The following is a 19,922-nucleotide window of genomic DNA, read 5'->3' as shown; positions in this document are numbered from 1 at the left end:
GGAGGAAGAGCGTTTTCAAAAGTCATAGACACGAACTGATGAAACCTTGCAGTTAGTTTCAAATATTTTAATCAGATGCAGTCACATGATTATTTAATAAATGTGACAACAACTGTAATGTGTGAGAGTATGGTGTGGTTCTGCAGGAGGTCTTGATGAGTCTTTATCTTTGTCTGAGTGTTGGTAAGTTTCCTGGATGGTCTCAGTTTTATCGGTCGAAGGATAAAGATGCTCAAACACTTTGTGAAGGTTCGCTCAGACCTGCAGACGCCATAGAGCAGCAGCAGCACGCAGCAACAGGACGTGACGACTGTCATTACGGAGGTTAGGGCCGCACAGTGGCGAGGTGGTTAGCACTGTTGCCTCACAGCAAGAAGACCTCGACTCCACCATCTCTGTTTTCTGTGTGGAGTAGGTGGGTGCTTCTCCTCCCAAACACATGCAGCCAGTGGGCTTATTTTAACCATGATTCTAAATTGGACATAAATGTGAATGGTTGTCTGTCTCTCTGTGTTAACCCGTACCCGCCTCCCGCCCTTCGATACCTTCGCTACCTGCAATAGGCTCCACATGGGTGGAGCCTATTGCAGGTAGCGAAGGGCTGTGGAAAGTAATGGATGGATGTAAGAGTTTTTCCTTTTTTCTAATGGTAATGGTTTTTACCACCCCTGGTTTTTAATTTTACTTCACTGTAATGACCTTCCTGTGTTACCATGGCAACATGACTGCCTAAGAAAAGCCTGAAAAGACAGCATTAAACCTGAAGACACGTCAGTGGCTACAGATCCAGGCCGCTGACTCCTACCTGCAGGTCAACGGTTCAGTCCGGCACGTGATCCAGACTGACTCGGGGATCTTGGATCAGGACTCCTGCAGGCTCAGACGCCTCCTGGTGGAGAGTCAGACTGCTGCATCAAGTGTTCAGACATGAAAGAACCCAGGAGGCGTACGGTAAAGTTCAGAAACAGCTTTAATGTCTGTGTGGGGATCTGTTCAGTGACATCAGAAGTTTCCGTCTGCGTTTTTGTCCCTGTAACGTGATGAGGTCTGACAGCTGTGTGTGTGTGGGCGGAGCACACGTGCATGTACACCATACAATAAATAAACATGTTATATACAAATACAGTCGTAACATATTCACACTTCACTTTGATGTGAGTAGATTTCATCTCAAAGATCAGACTGTGGTCACGTCCCATCAGGCTTCACTCAGTAACCCACGACGACGCCAAACTTTCATTTAGCAGTTCATGTTGGGCAGAAAGCTGCAGCTTTCTAAAAGCTGGCCAATCAAAGAAAGCTAAAACAGGAGGATTATTCTGAACTGTGAATCATGCAAAGCTGCTCAGTCTGAGAATAAAGAGGCGGAGCCAAGCAGCACAGATCTCCACCTGAAAACTTCTGGAAGCCTCAGTCAGAACTCCATCTGATTTTCATCCACATTTAAATTCTGGACTTTTGTCTTGTGTCGCTCGGCGTGGCCGAGTGTGGGCTGATGATGTCAGTCGGATTCTTTTAAAGGTCAATCTACTCACAGTTAGCACGATTTTATTTTCCAAGTGATTATAAGAAATGAGTTGATAAATTATTGATTTATAAAATAAAGCTTCAGTTTCAATTGACCTTTTCAAAATAAAAGCCTCCACATGCCCCTGGGACAAGCCCCTCTGAGCTGACTGCAGAGGTGCACCCTGGGTAATGTAGGCGGGGTTTAAATTGTCCATTCAGTCATCCTGTGACAACATGGATGATGTCATAGTTCCGGTGCTCGCTGGGAGCTGAACCTGAGGCAGGTGGAGCTGTGTCCCGGCCCCCTCTGGTCAGTCTAAATGACCTCCGTGTTGAGTTTCTTCTTTTCTGGTTCTGCTGCGCTCAGAAACCTGATTTGTCCCTCCTCCTCATCCGGCCATGCTCGCTGGCGGCTTTTCTGTCCTCTCTGTGAAGACGATGATGTCACAGAGGACCAGCAGGAGGTGTGTCCACAGTTCCTGCAGTGACCCTGCAGAACAAGGGCGGTGGTCAGCACCACCATGGTGAACGTCACCCCTGCCAGCACCAGCACGATGATGAGCTGCACGTCTGACAGGCCGGCGCCACTGCGCTCGCTCACAGTCACTTTCAGCAGTCTGTCACCGTGACGGCTGCTGTTCCTACCGTCGCCGCTGCTAGTTGTGATTCTCTGGCTCCTCCCTCTACGTCCTCCTCCCTCCCACCCAACCGTTGTCCAGCCGGGTTTGCCGGCGTCGCTGCTAGTTGGCGTCTCACAGATGTCTCCAGTGAAGCCAGGCCGGCAGACGCAGTGGAAGCCGCCGGCGCGGTCGAGGCAGCGGCCCCCGTTCAGGCACGGCTGACTGGCGCAGTCGTCCAGGTTGACGGTGCAGAAGCGCCCGCTGAATCCCACAGGGCAGACGCACAAGAAGTGGTTGAACCCATCAACACAGGTGGCGCCATTGGCACATGGCTTCATCAGACAGTCATCAACGTCAGTCTCACAGCGCGGCCCCGTGAAGCCGGCCAGGCAGCGACACGTCAGCTCTGGTGCGAAACCGTCAGCGTCCTCACAGAGACCGCCATTTTTACACGGAGACCTGCAGGTAGAGAAGAGGAAGATAAGAAAACCAGCAGACTGCAGCAAACATCAATGCCTGGTTCATAAACAGGAAGTACCAGAACCTGCAGTTCATCTACCGTCCAGCAGAGGCAGCAGTGAGTCAGACTCCCATGTTAAAACTTTACAGCAGAAATTAACGTGTTTACAGCCTGATACACAAACTGTTCTGGGCTCTGTAGATAACATCCCCTCCATAACACCTGTATTAAACTTTTGTTACAGAATAAAGAGAGGAGGAAGTAGACGAGAGCAGAAGAAGAGTGTCAGGATATGCAGATGACACAGTTTTATATACGGGAGAAGACTCTGACAGTTTATCTGGATTTCATGTCAGCGGTCAGAGACAAATGTAACACCCACATTGTTTTGAGGCTTAAAGTTTGGATCATTAGGGGTGTGGCCTAGTTGATAGACAGGTGGACGGTGACACAGGCAGCTGTCCCTAAACTGGACCTCATGACCGTGTTTGTGCTGTTGGAGCACTTTTAATGACATCATCAGGCCAATCATATGGCTGCTGTGAGGTTAGTGTACTAACAGAGCATCCAGAAGGCGGAGCTCCAATTTCAGGATTTTATTTGGATGGAGCACTGATTAGCAGAAATCTGTGTCCATGTGATGCTCCGCCTTCTCATCCAAAGTGCTAACTGAAACGCTCAAATCAATGATGTCACAGTGGCCACGCCCATCTGTTCTACAGTTTACGGTCTGCAGGTCGACAACAGTGTGTGCGCCTGAAGCTACTTCCCTCACAGACGTGCTCTTCTCCTTTACTGTAGTAAAATCTGTCAAATGTACTGAAGTCGTTTATTTTTACTGCTGCTGAAAAGTCATGTGACAATTACTAAGCTCATTAATCAGCATAATTATTCTGCTAATTATTAAAAATAAATTCAGCTGAAAACATTCCAGGAAAAACAGGAAACACTTTGTTGTTTGATCGGTAACGTCTGAGTGTGTTAGTGTGTGTCCTCTGAACCATAAGAGGAGCTCACACCTCCTCTGGTGACACGGGCCGGTCCTCTGCTGGCAGCTGTTGCCGTGGAAACCTTGAGGGCACAGACAGGTGAAGTCGCCGCTGTCCTGAATCACACAGGTGGCTCCGTTCTGACACGGCTGCTGCTGCGAGCACACGTTCAGGTCTGACAGACAGCAGGAGACAGGTGAGCTCAGACGCACTGACGGAAAGATGGCAAAAGAAAGATGGCAGACGTTAATGCACAGGTGACCTCTGACCTTTGTCGCAGAAGCGCCCTCCCCAGCCTGGCTCACAGGTGCACTGCCAGGGCTGCTCGCAGGAACCGTGCACGCAGCCGGGCATCGGCATGCAGCGGTCGCACAGTTCGCCGTCCCAGCCAGGGTCACACCTGGAAATGGGAAGGAAGCAAGGAGACATTAGGTGGAAAGTTAGTAAAATAGATCTGTGACAGAAACACAGATCAGGTGAGTTACACCTGTGTAAAGTCCTCCTGAACAAGCCACGAGCTGACAGGCAGCCGGGACATTGATCGGGCAGTGATGGACGATTGATTGATCGATCAATTGATTGATGGAGTGTCACCTGCAGACTCTGAACTCGTCACAATGGCTGTTGGCGATGCTGCAGCTGCAGTCAGTTTCTGCAGGTGAAAAACAGGTTACATCAGTCACACCTTACATAGACAATCTTGTGAAAAAACTCAAACTAAAATTGGGATTTTTCTTTCGAAACAAATTTTGCTTTTCTTTTGAGACAAAAAAGCGTCTTGTAAATGCTACATTCTTATCTGTTTTAGACTATGGTGATCTGCTGTATATGAATGCTTCCGCCCAGTGTCTTCATAAGATTGACTCAGTTTATCATGCCTCTTTACGGTTTATTACAAACTGTAGGGCCTTGACCCATTGTTGTGATCTGTACGCTCGAGTGGGATGGCCTTCGTTGTCTTCCAGGAGGTTTGCTCACTGGTGCATCTTTATCTATAAGGCCCTGCTTGGACAAATGCCCACCTACATTTGCGATCTGCTCACACGGAGAAGTACTGTTTCTTACAGCCTGCGTTCAAGCGATCTTCTTCTGCTCAATGTTCCATTTTCCAGAACTGAACTGGGAAAAAGGGCTTTTACTTATGCTGCCCCTTCCACATGGAATATGATGCAAAAAGACTGGAAGATAGCAGAACTTATTTCATTAAATGCTTTTAAGTCCAGATTGAGAGAGCCAGAGAAAAATGTTTATTAAAATGTAATTGTTATTTATAATATGTATGTAACTTTGTAATTTTAACGTGTTGTCGCCTCTTGGCCAGGACTCCCTTGAAAAAGAGGTTTTTAATCTCAATGGGATTTTTTTTCCTGGTTAAATAAAGGTTGAAAGAAAGAAAACACCTGCACAGACGTTTAACATAGAGCAGCAGAGCTCTTCGTTTGTGATGATGATGTCACTGTGACATCATGTGATGATGATGTCACAGTGCCCCTTTAATCAGATACAAACAGACAGAAGCAGCAAACTGACGTTCATTACCTGAAACAAAGAAAATTATAAAACTATAAAAGCAGCTGAAAGAGCCAGAAACCTGGCCTGATTGGCTGACCAAACACAGCCAATCAGCAGAGAGACTGAGGGGATGCAATCATGTGTTGAGGTGTGGCAGGTAGAGTCAGGTGGAGTCCCTGACCTCTGCTTTAATTTGTCAATGTTCATTGTTGTTAATTATTCCATGTTTTTCTCTGACTGTGCCCCCATCCCCCTCATCATCGTCATCATCCTCATCCCGTTATCATCTTCTTCTTCGTCTTCATTATCTTTACCCTCAAAGTGCTTTTTATCTAGACGCCATTTTGGGACTGCCACGCAGCCACGGAGCTGCCGGGAACACTGAGCGCGCCTCTCATGACTGTAGCAGCAGCTGGGAGTTATGTGAGACGGGTCGGACAGCAGTGAGGGGGCTCCGGCTGACAGCTGGGAGAGCCCGGATTAGTAGGAACAATGAGCCGCCGAGCGCTTCGGAGCGTGCTCAGTGAGGATCCAGCCGTGACAGAGGTTTGTGTGTGTGTGCTGATTGAAGCTTCCTTTCTCACTGGTCTGCTGCTGTCTGATTGGTCAGGGGCACACCTGTGGCTCTCGTTAGCCATCCAATCAGAGTCCCTGATGGAGGCTGTAGTGGTGGAGGCGGTGCGAAGGCCCTGACCTGCGGCGTGTGTGCCCACAGAAAGGTCATGAGGTCACGCTGCCTTCAGGAGCCTGCTGTTTCCTCCAAGTGTCCGGTTTAATTTGAGCGTTCGAATGTTGCCCTCGGCTGTCGCACCGTGCCGCTATCACGGAGTAAAGTAATCTCATTACTGCTGTATCTACTGATGTACAGTGGGGCAAAAAAGTATTTAGTCAGCCACCGATTGTGCAAGTTCCCCCACCTAAAATGATGACAGAGGTCAGTAATTTGCACCAGAGGTACACTTCAACTGTGAGAGACAGAATGTGAAAAAAAAATCCATGAATCCACATGGTAGGATTTGTAAAGAATTTATTCGTAAATCAGGGTGGAAAATAAGTATTTGGTCAATAACAAAAATACAACTCAATACTTTGTAACATAACCTTTGTTGGCAATAACAGAGGTCAAACGTTTACTATAGGTCTTTACCAGGTTTGCACACACAGTAGCTGGTATTTTGGCCCATTCCTCCATGCAGATCTTCTCGAGAGCAGTGATGTTTTGGGGCTGTCGCCGAGCAACACGGACTTTCAACTCCCGCCACAGATTTTCTATGGGGTTGAGGTCTGGAGACTGGCTAGGCCACTCCAGGACTTTCAAATGCTTCTTACGGAGCCACTCCTTTGTTGCCCGGGCGGTGTGTTTTGGATCATTGTCATGTTGGAAGACCCAGCCTCGTTTCATCTTCAAAGTTCTCACTGATGGAAGGAGGTTTTGGCTCAAAATCTCACGATACATGGCCCCATTCATTCTGTCCTTAACACGGATCAGTCGTCCTGTCCCCTTGGCAGAAAAACAGCCCCATAGCATGATGTTTCCACCCCCATGCTTCACAGTAGGTATGGTGTTCTTGGGATGCAACTCAGTATTCTTCTTCCTCCAAACACGACGAGTTGAGTTTATACCAAAAAGTTCTACTTTGGTTTCATCTGACCACATGACATTCTCCCAATCCTCTGCTGTATCATCCATGTGCTCTCTGGCAAACTTCAGACGGGCCTGGACATGCACTGGCTTCAGCAGCGGAACACGTCTGGCACTGCGGGATTTGATTCCCTGCCGTTGTAGTGTGTTACTGATGGTGACCTTTGTTACTTTGGTCCCAGCTCTCTGCAGGTCATTCACCAGGTCCCCCCGTGTGGTTCTGGGATCTTTGCTCACCGTTCTCATGATCATTTTGACCCCACGGGATGAGATCTTGCGTGGAGCCCCAGATCGAGGGAGATTATCAGTGGTCTTGTATGTCTTCCATTTTCTGATGATTGCTCCCACAGTTGATTTTTTCACACCAAGCTGCTTGCCTATTGTAGATTCACTCTTCCCAGTCTGGTGCAGGTCTACAATACTTTTCCTGGTGTCCTTCGAAAGCTCTTTGGTCTTGGCCATGGCGGAGTTTGGAGTCTGACTGTTTGAGGCTGTGGACAGGTGTCTTTTATACAGATGATGAGTTCAAACAGGTGCCATTCATACAGGTAACGAGTGGGGGACAGAAAAGCTTCTTACAGAAGACGTTACAGGTCTGTGAGAGCCAGAGATTTTCCTTGTTTGAGGTGACCAAATACTTATTTTCCACCCTAATTTACGAATAAATTCTTTACAAATCCTACCATGTGAATTCATGGATTTTTTTTTTCACATTCTTTCTCTCACAGTTGAAGTGTACCTCTGGTGCAAATTACTGACCTCTGTCATCATTTTAGGTGGGGGAACTTGCACAATCGGTGGCTGACTAAATACTTTTTTGCCCCACTGTAATTAGAATACCATACCTCCGATCTCACGCCAACGTCTGTAAGTGTGAAGATCATTTTAACTCAGAGAGAAGAAACTGTGAGTGTGGAGCACGCCGTGTTTCCACGTTAGCATGAAACACGTGACGACAGCTAGCACGCGGCGTTGGGGTTGCAATATTTGATTTTGCTTGTGTACATCGTGACAAATGAATGCACACGTTTGTAGCCTCTGATCAATGGCTGAGCCTTGAAGCAGCAGTCTACAGAGTGATTGGTGCACAGCAGGAGGAGGTGTGATTATGTGACCTACCTTGACCTGCGCAGGGTGGAGTGATGATACCGTGGAGGATGCAACAGCTCAGCGCCAGCGTGGCGGCTGCAGCTCTGAGCACCCACATATCGACTGGGGCGAAGATGACGGCCTGAAACAGAAAACGGAAAGCTGGTCACGTGACCTGCAGGGTCGTACACACAGCAAGGACTCGACAAGCTGCAGGTAAATGTGAGCGCGCTCAGTAACAGCACAGACACACGAAACATGACAACAGACACAAACCAAACACAAGGCTTTTATTTTTAAATCCACAAAGGAAGGACAGAGAATCAACAGACGCCGGAAGACCAACGGGTAGGACTGACTGTGTGAGGTCAGGAGGTCAGGGAGGCAGAGACAAGAGGGACAACCACGGAGCAGGACGCTACAGATACAGAGCGACTGGAAGCTCACCAAAGAGGACACACCATCTCCAATCCTACAAAATAAAAGTTTGAACCAAAAAACACAAAGAGGAAGGTGAACACGAGCCACAGAGCCCAGCGCCGCGGTCACACGGCGAGAGGAAGCTGACCCCAGATCAAACACGCATTGACTCCTGGGAGCTTTTCAAAGGCGTATCTGCGGCGCGGGAAGCTGAGACGCCGCTTATCAAACACAGCACTCTGTGATGATGCCACGGCGCATCTGAGAGAAGCTGTGAAGGAAAAGTTGGAGAGCATCAGGGATGAGGCGGCGAAGCTCAGACAGGAAGTGGAGTGATGCTTCCTGTTTGAGGTGATGTCACTGTACTTCCACATCTCGGGATTCCTGCTGGGATCTCTCAGAGCGTTTGTGTGATTTCTGTCGTTAAGCCTGGGTCAGGAGAGGAGATGTTTCCAGGAAGTGAAGCAGCATTTGATGTGACTGTCTCTTCTCTCCTCAGGAGGTTTTCAGGTGTAATGGCATCTACACAGGAAGTTCTCTCACTGCTGAATCTGAAAGTCGTCAGCTGACGGTCAGAAACGAGGGAGGAGCTTATCGCTGAGGAGGTGTGGCAGTGCGGCGCTGCCTTGGGATACAGCAGCTGATGGAGAACTCGAGCAATGTTCAGCGGTTCCGAAACATCACGAGGCTTTCTCTTTCCTGCTGTTTGATTTTTTTTGATATACCTTTATTAGTCCCACAAGGGGAAATTTCATAAGGCTGCCGACCTACTGCACGCAATGGCGGCGCCATCTTACCCTCCGACCATAGATACATTACAGAAAACATCACATGGGGAAGACAGGTCAGAGAGGTATAACAATGGAAAATGCACCATATGAGGAAAGATAAGGAGAAAAAAATAACTCCCCCCAGACTGAGCTCCAACAGGGAGATCAGTTTGAGAACAGAAAAAACACCTCTGCACATGAAAAACTCTTAATACACCAAAGAAACACATGACAAGCAGCAGGGGGGGGTAAAGGTGAGAGACAGCCGAATTAGACAGTACATCCGGGCCTGCGTGCGCTGGTCTCCTTGATCTATATAGCAGTATATTAAATGCCCGACCAGAGAGGAGAGGACATTGGACCACTGCTACAGCACGATCAGCGGGGCCTATCGCGCGGTGCCCCGCGCTTCACTTGGACTTTCTGATCACGTCATGATCCACCTGATCCCCGCGTACAGACAGAGGCTGAAGCTCTCCAAACCTGTCGTGAGGACTAAAAAACTGTGGAGCAACGAGGCTGTGGAGGAGCTTCGCACGTGTTTGGAGACCACAGACTGGGACACAATGAAGGCTGCTTCTAACAGCTTGGACGAGTTTACGGACACTGTCACCTCCTATATCCACTTCTGTGAGGACAGCATTGTGCCATCACGCACCAGGGTGAGTTATAACAATGACAAACCCTGGTTTACTCCTAAACTCAAAAAGCTGTGGCTGGAAAAGAGAAAGGCGTTCAGAAGCGGAGACAGGGACTGCTACAGAGAGGCCAAGTACAGGTTCACTAAAGAAGTGGACATTGCTAAACACCAGCACTCTGAGAAGATGCAGCAGCAGATCTCAGAGAATGACTCGGCCTCTGTGTGGAAAGGTTTTAGGAATATCACCAACTACAAGCCTAAAACCCCCCACTCCACTGACGACTTGCTCTTAGCCAACACCCTAAACGACTTCTACTGTCGTTTTGACGAGCCATCAGGCAGCCTTCACACCTCCAACGACCCCAACAATAGAGGCACTTTGGACACTCATTCCCCCACCTCTCCCCCCTCCATAGAACCATCACCACCTTCAAACTGTTCACCTGTAACACCCGCCCCACACAAAAGAGGATTTCACACCACCTCCTCCGACCACAACTCTTCATATTCATGAAGCAGATGTGAGGAAGCAGTTTAGGAGTCTGAATGCTCGGAAAGCTCCCGGCCCAGACGGTGTGTCTCCTGCCACCCTCAGACACTGTGCAAACGAGCTGGCCCCGGTGTTTTCTGGCATTTTCAACTCCTCACTGCAGGCATGTCATGTGCCTGCCTGCTTCAAGTCCTCTACCATAATCCCTATCCCCAAGAAACCTAGGATCACTGGGCTAAATGACTACAGACCCGTGGCTCTGACATCTGTGGTCATGAAGTCATTTGAGCGCCTAGTTCTCTCCCATCTCAAGACCCTCACGGCCCCCCTCCTGGACCCCCTGCAGTTTGCATATAGAGCCAACAGGTCTGTAGACGACGCCATCAACATGGCCCTACACTTCATCCTGCAGCATCTGGACTCCCCAGGAACCTACGCCAGGATCCTGTTTGTGGACTTCAGCTCTGCCTTCAACACCATCCTTCCAGACCATCTCCGAGGCAAGCTTTCCCAGATGAATGTGCCTGATCCCATCTGCCGGTGGATCACTGACTTCCTGACGGACAGGAAGCAGCATGTGAGGCTGGGAAAGAATGTCTCGGACTCCCGGACCATCAGCACCGGCTCCCCTCAGGGCTGTGTTCTTTCTCCTCTGCTCTTCTCCCTGTACACCAACTGCTGCACCTCCACCCACCACTCTGTCAAGCTAATCAAGTTCGCAGATGACACCACCGTTATTGGGCTCATCTCGGACGGGGATGAGTCTGCCTATAGGAGGGAGGTTGAAAGTCTGGTGACCTGGTGCAGCCACAACAACCTGGTGCTGAATGCCCAGAAGACAGTGGAGATTATTGTGGACTTCAGGAAGCACACAGCTCCACTCCCCCCCATCATCCTGACTGACACCCCCATCACCTCTGTGGACTCATTCCGCTTCCTGGGTACCACCATCACCCAGGACCTGAAGTGGGAGCCCACCATCACCTCCGTCATCAAGAAAGCCCAGCAGAGGATGTACTTCCTGAGGCAGCTGAAGAAATTCAACCTGCCAACACGGACGATGATGCAATTCTACACTGCAATCATCGAGTCCATCCTCACCTCCTCCATCACCATGTGGTACGCTGGAGCCACTATCAGGGACAAACAGAGACTGCAGCGTGTTGTGCGCTCTGCTGAGAAGGTGATTGGCTGCAGACTCCCATCTCTGCAGGACCTGTACACCTCCAGGACACTGCGGCGTGCAGCTCGGATCTCAGCTGACCCTTCTCACCCTGGACACAGTCTGTTTGACCTGCTCCCCTCAGGCAGGAGGCTCCGGTCCATTCGCACCAGAACCTCTCGCCATAAGAACAGTTTCTTCCCCTCTGCTGTTGGACACATGAACAATAACCACATGACTGTCCCCGCAACTAACACATGACCCTACGCTGTGTCACTGCATCATTTCATGTTTGGCACCGATCACCACCTGCACTCATGTATATATCTTTCTACGTAGCACTCATAAGTCTTATTCTCATGTATATATCTCATGTATATCTCATGCACATATCTTTCTTTCTACATAGCACTTTAATTCTTATTGTTTGCACTGAAGCACCGCAGCAATTTCCTAATGTTGTAAACCTCAACATCTGGCAATAAACCCCATTCTGATTCTGATTCTGATTCTGATCCCCGTCAGCATCGGAGGGGAATAAGTGTCGAAGGCGTTTGGAAAGGGAGGGGGGATGAGTGTGTGCATATCAGTGTATGTGTGTGTGTGTGTGTGTGTGTGTGTGTGTGTGTGTGTGTGTGTGTGTGTGTGTGTGTGTGTGTGTGTGTGCGTGTCCATAGTTCAGCTGAGACAGTGTCCTTCGCCCTGCCAGGCTAAGTAAACAGTCTTCCAGCCAACCCAGGTGGCCTTGCATGGAATGGGAAGGAACAGACTAAACACAGTCGTTATCAGGGAGTTTTTGTTTAGTTCCTTCCAATGTAGACAATCCGAATGTTATAGTTTCTTTCCACTGTGTTCCTGTTAATGATAAACTACAAATTTACCCTAAATTACTAAAATATCGATATTTTAATGTGAGAATCGATTCTAGAACATAAATGACTGGTATCGGAGGAATCGATATTTCAGGATCGATCCGCACATCACTAGCCGAAGCTTTAGACTCCCTCCTTGTCCTCCTTCAGGTGCTCGTGGCTCGCTCTGAGCTGGCCTGTTGCTGTAGTGACGGCGCCTCAGGTCGCTCTGCCCACGCGCTCGACTCGCAGGCGGGAAAGAGCACGGATCATTTTTCCTGAGATTACAGCGACGAGCTCAACCTCCGCACGGACAGGAACCGACATGCCAGATCAGTGTGTCTGGCATACCACAGCGCACACACACACACACACACACACACACACACACATACACACACACACACACACTTTATCCTGCCTGTTTGCTCCAGAAAGAGAAGAATGAGGGGAGTGTATGAGGAGAGATGGCAACAGGTGGCCAATTTAATGCTTCAGCACACACACACACACACACACACACAACAAGCTGACTCACTGCATCCAAGTGTTTCTGTGGAAATAAACCGGCGGTCTGTGTGAGCGGCATCGACAGGGGGCGGAGACAGGGCTGTGAGGTCCCGCCCTCCACCACGCCTGAGTGTAACCACACACACCTTCAGCTTTCATCGGTGTGTGTTTGTTTTGATGTGTTGTGGAAACTCGCCGTGTGTTTTTCTACGATCGTGTTTAATAACTGGAGGGCGTGGCTAAAAGAATGAACTCGCTGACTCACCTCGCCGCACTCAGGCTGACCACGTGTCGGCCAGCGAGATTATTTAGTTTAGTTTTTATTACAGCATTTTCACGTGAATTTCATTTTAATATCTTTATTTTCATTTTCCTGTTATTTTAATTTTATTTAAATTATTTTCTTATTTGTTTTATTAACATAATAAAATTATTATAGTTTTATTATGTTTTGGAATATTTTTGTATTTGTATTTTTATTCCTTTTTTACTTTTTTATTTTGACTCTAAAAAAATAAATGAATTCATGGATTTTTAGACGTCATGTTTTCAAGATCAGCATTTGGTTTGTTGGCTCCTCGTATGATGTTAGCGTGTGTGTGGAATCCCGAGGCGTCTGCGTGTTCTCCCTGGCGTCGTGCTGCTGATACTGACGCTTCCTTCAGTCTGAAAGATCCTCCAGCCTCAAGGGCGAGCTTTCAGCGGAGCTCCGCCTCGTTCACTGTTTGATGTTCAACTTGTTTTTTCCATTATAACTTCCTCCATCCTTCAGAGGTGGCGAGGGTTTGTACAGCTGTAAACGATAGCTGTGAGAGACTCTGTCCCTCAGTGGTTTGCTTCAATTACAACTTTAAGACCTACGTCCATCTGTGATTACAACTTCTTCATCAAACCCGCAGACATAAGGCTGCATGCAAAGATGGTGCAAAAGGACTCCACCCATTGCACAGCTGGGGGAATTTATGGGGTGTTTATGGGGGAGGACGAGGTGAAACATGCAGAAATGTTTCAGGAAATGAAACGATAAACGTGATTGCGAGGCTGAGTGCACACCGCTGGCAGCCAGGAAGCAGATGAGGAGGAACATCTTAGAGCGTCTTTGATGTCGGCGACTCTGACTGGTCGAACGATCCGCTAACAGGAACACTGAGAACGGTGCCTTGCACTGCAGGTCGGTGCCGTTGCCCTGGCAACAGAGTCAGAGAATGGGGGATAGGAGGGGCAGCGGGTTTCCGTGGACGCAGGCAGGATGCGGATGCTGTCCCCACTGTGATGTTTCTGAGGGTATCATCAGTCTGACACGGCTTGCATCACCGTGTGTTCATGCATCATAATGCCTGCTGCTAGGGTCAAAGGTGAAACAGCCTCTGAGAGCTGCAACATTTCACTCCGCAGACTCTGCTGTGAAGCTGCATTTAACTGAATCTAGCTGGACAAGAGTTGACCAATCACAGAACATCTTCAGAAACAAACCACTCATCCAAACATCCATCCATCCATCTAAACATCCATCCATCCATCCATCTAAACATCCATCCATCCAAACATTCATCCATCCATCCATCTATCCATCCATCCAAACATTCATCCATCCATATAAACATCCATCCATCCATCCATCTAAACATCCATCCATCATCATCCATCCATCCATCCTTCCATCCTTCAATCCATCATCATCCACCCATCCACTCATCCATCCATCCATCCATCCAAACATTCATCCTTCCATCCATCCATCCAAACATTCATCCATCCATCTAAACATCCATCCATCCAAACATCCATCCATCTAAACATCCATCCATCCAAACATTCATCCATCCATCTAAAAATCCATCCATCCAAACATCCATCCATCCATCCATCTAAACATCCATCCATCCAAACATCCATCCTTCCAACATTCATCTATCCATCTATACATACATTCATCCATCCACCCATCCATAATTCATCCTTCCATCTATCCATCCATCCATCATCATCCATCCATACATCCATCCATACATCCATCCATCATCATCCATCCATCCATCCATCCTTCAATCCATCATCATCCACCCATCCACTCATCCATCCATCCATCCATCCATCCATCCATCCATCCATCCATCATCATCCATCCATCCATAATAGCTGTTTCCATTAATGTGACTGTATGCAGTGAGCTACTGAGCTAATTTGTTAACCAAAGTGTGAGATGTGAAAACATCACTGCGTCTCTGTAGAGTTTTACAGACAGTTAGGACTGGGGTCAAAGTTCACATGAGCAGGAGTTCTCCCTGTCCAGTTCCATCCATAATTCATCCTTCCATCCTTCAATCCATCCATCATCCATCATCATCCATCCATCCATTCATCCATCCACTCATCCATAATTCATCCATCCATCCATCCATCCATACATCCATCCATCCATCCATAATTCATCCTTCCATCCATCCATCCATCCATCCATCCATCCATCCATCCATCATCATCATCATCCATCCATCCATCCATCCAGCCATCCATCCATCAATACATTCATCCATCCACCCATCTATAATTCATCCTTCAATCCATCATCATCCACCCATCCATCCATCTATCATCATCCATCCATCCATCCATCCATCCACTCATCCATAATTCATCCTTCCATCTATCCATCCATCATCATCCACCCATCCATCCATCCATCCATCCACCCATCCATCCATCATCATCATCCATCCAGCCATCCATCCATCAATACATTCATCCATCCACCCATCTATAATTCATCCTTCCATCCTTCAATCCATCATCATCCACCCATCCATCCATCTGTCATCATCCATCCATCCATCCATTCATCCATCCACTCATCCATAATTCATCCATCCATCCATCTATCCATCTATACATACATTCATCCATCCACCCATCCATAATTCATCCTTCCATCTATCCATCCATCCATCATCATCCATCCATCCATCCATCCATCATCATCCATCCATCCATCCATCCATCCATCATCATCCATCCATCCACTCATCCATCCATCCATCCATCCATCCATCCATCCATCCATCCATCATCATCCATCCATCCATAATAGCTGTTTCCATTAATGTGACTGTATGCAGTGAGCTACTGAGCTAATTTGTTAACCAAAGTGTGAGATGTGAAAACATCACTGCGTCTCTGTAGAGTTTTACCATCAGTTAGGACTGGGGTCAAAGTTCACATGAGCAGGAGTTCTCCCTGTCCAGTTCCAGTTCTGTGTTTAACTGTGAGTTAACCTGCATCAGCTCATTTTAGGCTAACCTAAGCTCTATTTAGACTGTTTTAGAGGCGCTCAGTAACAGCCTAATGAGTTTGACAGAATGATAACGCTGAAAACAAAGCATCACTTTCACTGGTTTACAGAAACATTCAGATTCACAGTCTGGTGTGAAATCAGAGCTTGAAACAAAGAACAAAGAAACTCATCCTCACATTCAGTCACACAGGAGGTGAAACGGTAAAACCTTCAAGAACTTCAAGAACACAGCACCGACTGATGGAACTATGACGTATAATGACTGCCAACCATCTGTGCAACGCCAGCTGTTCCTGATGAAGGTGAATATTTCTTTCCTCTTAAGCAGAGAGCTGAGGGACCATTAAACCTACTGTAAAACTGCCCTGAATCACAGCATTTAATTCAGCTGGTGCAGCTCCTGATCCACCTGATGGTTCCACATGTCAGGAAGAGCCACACACCACACCTGCCTAATCTGGCCCGGACACTTGCTGCAGCTGGGTCTAGAGATGGCTTTATAAGTAACGCTACTTACTACAGCCAGCTTGAAGGCCTGTGGTACATAGCTGATTATTAGATATAGGTTGATCATATTTAAGATTGAAGCATTAATTAATGGCAGGACTTCTTTGAGCAGTTTTGTAGGAATGGGGTCTAAAAGACACATTGATGGTTTGGAGGAAGTAATTATTGAAGTTAACTCAGAAAGACATCTACTGTGATAAAGTCCACTCCCCACTGCTCAGTATCAGGAAACACTGTTAAATGTTCAGTTTCTATGCCATATGTTAAAACAAGATCTAGAGTGTGATTAGAGTGGTGGGTGGGTTCTTTCACATTTTGACAGAAGCCAGTTAAGCCTGAACTCCCTTCATATGCACAGGTCTGAGGACACACCTGGGTGACTCAGGACTGGAACTGTGGCTGAGCTGCAGCAGCTGGACTCTGCAGGTGTGCGCCATATTTGACTGACAGACAGTATTCAAAAGACTGAATGCCTGAAACCTGATTTCTCTCCGATGACCAGCAGGGGGCGACTCCTCTGATCTGAGAGCAAATGTACGCCCTGCTCAGTGCACAGGCTCAGTCTCTGGTTGCAGGTTTGACTGAATGAAACATGAGCTTCCCAAAGGTCATCACTGAATGGACTCTTAGGCAGGTTAACATTTACTTCCTGTCATGTGACTCGTATTCCTTTGGTGGATGTTTGTGGTAAACAGCACAGTTTGTACTCAGTCATCCCTGTAGGCTCATAGCTCAGGCTCTAAACACTCAGTTTATCAGTTTTTTCTGCTCTGGGATCTGTATGATGTCAGAGAGAGAGGATGGTAGTCCCACCCACTTGCTGGCAGCAAATCAGAAGAAAGCTAGCTAAGAAAAAGGGAGGATCCCATTGGTATAAGACAAAGAAGGCTCATTATGAGCTGTGAATCAAGCACAGCTGCTCTGAGTGAGAGAACAAAAATAAGGAGCTGGAAATGAACCGCACCGCGTCAAGCTTTACATTTTAGGAAATAAAACCCCAAATTACCAATTGTTCTGTAGAGGTCAGAGGTAGAGCTGATGCGGTAGTCCATTAAACCACCACAGAAGAAGTTTATTTGTTTGGTATTTAATTGTCAGTTTCTATCAATATCTCCTCAGCCCCAGTGATCCTTACAGTCACATGATCTTTACGTCATGTTTGTTCCTGACTCTGTTTCACTCTTTGAATTTACCCAGTGGAAAACAAGGAGAAACCTTGTGGTTTTGTCACCTTCTCACACGCGACACCAACGTCTTAAAAATAACTGCGAGCCAAAGAAAACATCCAGCAGCCCGCACCAATCAGAGATGTCAGGAAGTCTGTACCTGCTGCACGGCAAAGTTTAGAGAGCGCAGCCTGGAAACCAGAGCCAGAGTGTGATCTGTGATCTAATCTGCGATCTGAGCCTCAGGAACTCTGGACTCTGCAGCAGCAGCGCTCAGTGACAGCTCTGAGCTGTTAGGGTGCTTACCTCGAGCTGGCAGCTTCCTCCTCGCTGATCCGCTGTCACAAACCAACTTGATATTCAGCTGCCGTCCACCCCGTGTCTCCAACACACACTCGGACACGCACACACAAAAACACTGTGGGACACACACTGCGCCGTCGTTCAGAGTGTGTGTGTTTGAAGCTGCAGACGAACGACGGGGAGGCGCTGCTCCGGCTGTCCTCCCCTCCTCAGAAAACACTCCCCCTCTGCAGGGTACGACCCCGACACAGCCCCCTCTGTGTGTGTGTGGAGGAGGGGCTGTGTGCTGTTACATGTGATCAGAGCAGGTTTACTCACCTGGAGCAGGGCTCTCAGGTGTAATGGGTGCTGATTGGCCGATTACGCTCGGAGCTGAACATACTCCTTTGAGCTTCAGCTTTTTTTCACACTGACTTTAAACAGGAAAACCCACAAAATCCACGAATATGATATTAATCATGTGACTACTTTTCCTGAAAATGTCCCAACAAACGGCCGGCTCACCTGACTGAGGAGGCGAGTCGAGTCTGTGGCGTTGTCACAGCTCATCTCTTTTAGCTCCACCACAAATCACAGAAACATTCATAAGGACTTATGAAAGGTTTCTATAATAAAGTCTGAGTGACGGATCAGGTGACAGCGCTCTGACCACCTGCGCAGTCTGCAGGTAAACATCTACAGCATCACGCTGGCTAGCCTCTGTGCTACGGGAACTTCCTGTGGCGAACCCAGCCGCCACGCAAGGCTTCACGGTACTAAAGGCAAACTTATTACTGAAGTCGCTGCTCTGGAGCAGCAGGTATGAATACACTCAGAGCGGAGACTCCCACAAACAGCTGGATGCAACGATGAGCCTGTAAGTCAGAGCGCTGCCTGCAGGCAGCAGGATGCCCCTGTGTTTGTGTGGCAGAGATTAATGCACGATGTGTGTGTGGTTCACAGTTTGTGTAACTGGCGGCGGCAGAAAAACACTCTGCAGTGTTCCAAGCAAATCTCCTCCCCCTCTCCTTCCCCAAGTGTTTGTTCAGGCCTCCCTCCTCTATCTGATCCTCCTCTCGTCTGTTATGTCTCTGCGCCTCAGCTCCCAGCAGGGCGAGCGCTGTCTGCGTTTGTTACTGAATCAGATCCGCCTTCAGATCGGGCGCCGCCTCACGTCCCGGCAGGCTCGGACTCGCCCTGCCTGGAACGCCGTGGTGCTTTTAAATGTTTTAAAGAGACTCTGAGGGAGCCACAAGCTCTCAGAGGAGAAGCTTCACTTTGACCCTGAAGCTCTGAAACAGCTCCACTTTTCACAAATCAGACCTTTCTTTATTCAGCAGACTGAACAGCGCCCGAGGAGATTCCTCAGACTGTTCTACAGTTTGACCTTTGCTTTGACCTTTGCTTGGAACCTCCCAACAGTTCAAACTGGTTCTGGTGTCAGATCGGTTTGCTCAAACTGCTCAACACTGCAGATATCCACAAAACCAGATTATTACCAGGTGTCACAGTTTCATCTCTGAGCATGAACACCAATACCAGGCTCAACCTTTACCCAGAATGCACTTTGTCAACTTTCCAAGTGAAAATGGGGAAACAGATGAAAGTGAGCAGTCTGTGAGGGATCATCACCCTGAAGCTGAGAGAGCAGGAACCTGGTTCAGAGTCAGACCGAGGGCCGGGCGGTGGGACTAAAGCTGATCTGGGTTCAGCTTTGATGGCTCTGGTTTGGAGCAGAGCAGGTGTATGGGGCTGTGACACTTTCACAGATATTTTTATCTGACGATGCTTTGGTTCTGCTCAGGTGATGAACCAGGTGATGCTGGGGCGGACAGAGAACTCGGGCCATGGTCACGGGACAAAGTGTCGCCGCTGTGAGACGGTCCTCGGCCCTCTCAGAGAGCTCCTCTGGACCTGATCTTTAACGACCTGCAGGATCTGTGTGGCGGGAACATGTCGCAGCTTCAATGGTGGAGGACGAGGCTATGACGCCCGCTCCCTCCATCCTCAG

The 19,922-nt window shown here is 48.1% G+C and overlaps 1 protein-coding gene across 3 annotated transcripts; it reads right to left on the bottom strand.

Moving 5' to 3' along the window:
- Nucleotides 1–952: 952 nt before the first annotated feature.
- dlk2 (delta-like 2 homolog (Drosophila)) lies at nt 953–18,948 on the bottom strand. Of its 3 annotated transcripts, XM_040033765.1 has the most exons (6): nt 17,936–18,948; nt 7,852–7,963; nt 4,173–4,230; nt 3,848–3,978; nt 3,609–3,753; nt 953–2,588 (listed from the first exon to the last, which is right to left on the bottom strand). In XM_040033765.1, exons 2-6 carry the CDS (start codon nt 7,937–7,939, stop codon nt 1,826–1,828), a joined length of 1,185 nt encoding a protein of 394 aa, XP_039889699.1. In that variant the 5' UTR covers nt 7,940–7,963; nt 17,936–18,948; the 3' UTR covers nt 953–1,825. The 3 variants fall into 3 exon arrangements, with proteins under 3 accessions (XP_039889699.1, XP_039889700.1, XP_039889701.1); XM_040033766.1 differs by lacking the exon at nt 17,936–18,948 and having other exon boundaries at nt 7,852–9,021; XM_040033767.1 differs by lacking the exons at nt 7,852–7,963; nt 17,936–18,948 and adding an exon at nt 4,979–6,002 and having other exon boundaries at nt 4,173–4,263.
- Nucleotides 18,949–19,922: the final 974 nt, after the last annotated feature.

The sequence above is a fragment of the Simochromis diagramma genome, unplaced genomic scaffold (genome assembly GCF_900408965.1).
Source record: "Simochromis diagramma unplaced genomic scaffold, fSimDia1.1 OVJJ01000176.1, whole genome shotgun sequence".
NCBI lineage: Eukaryota > Metazoa > Chordata > Actinopteri > Cichliformes > Cichlidae > Simochromis > Simochromis diagramma.
This window is presented reverse-complemented; position numbering and strand designations above follow the sequence as displayed.

Excerpts from the sequence above, each read along its gene's own strand:
- dlk2 (XM_040033765.1), bottom strand. The coding sequence starts at position 7,939 with ATGTGGGTGCTCAGAGCTGCAGCCGCCACGCTGGCGCTGAGCTGTTGC. Across the intron at positions 3,754-3,847 it reads AGGGCGCTTCTGCGACAAAG|ACCTGAACGTGTGCTCGCAG; the intron begins GTCAGAGGTCAC and ends GCTGTCTGTCAG. Across the intron at positions 2,589-3,608 it reads GGCCCGTGTCACCAGAGGAG|GTCTCCGTGTAAAAATGGCG; the intron begins GTGTGAGCTCCT and ends CTCTACCTGCAG.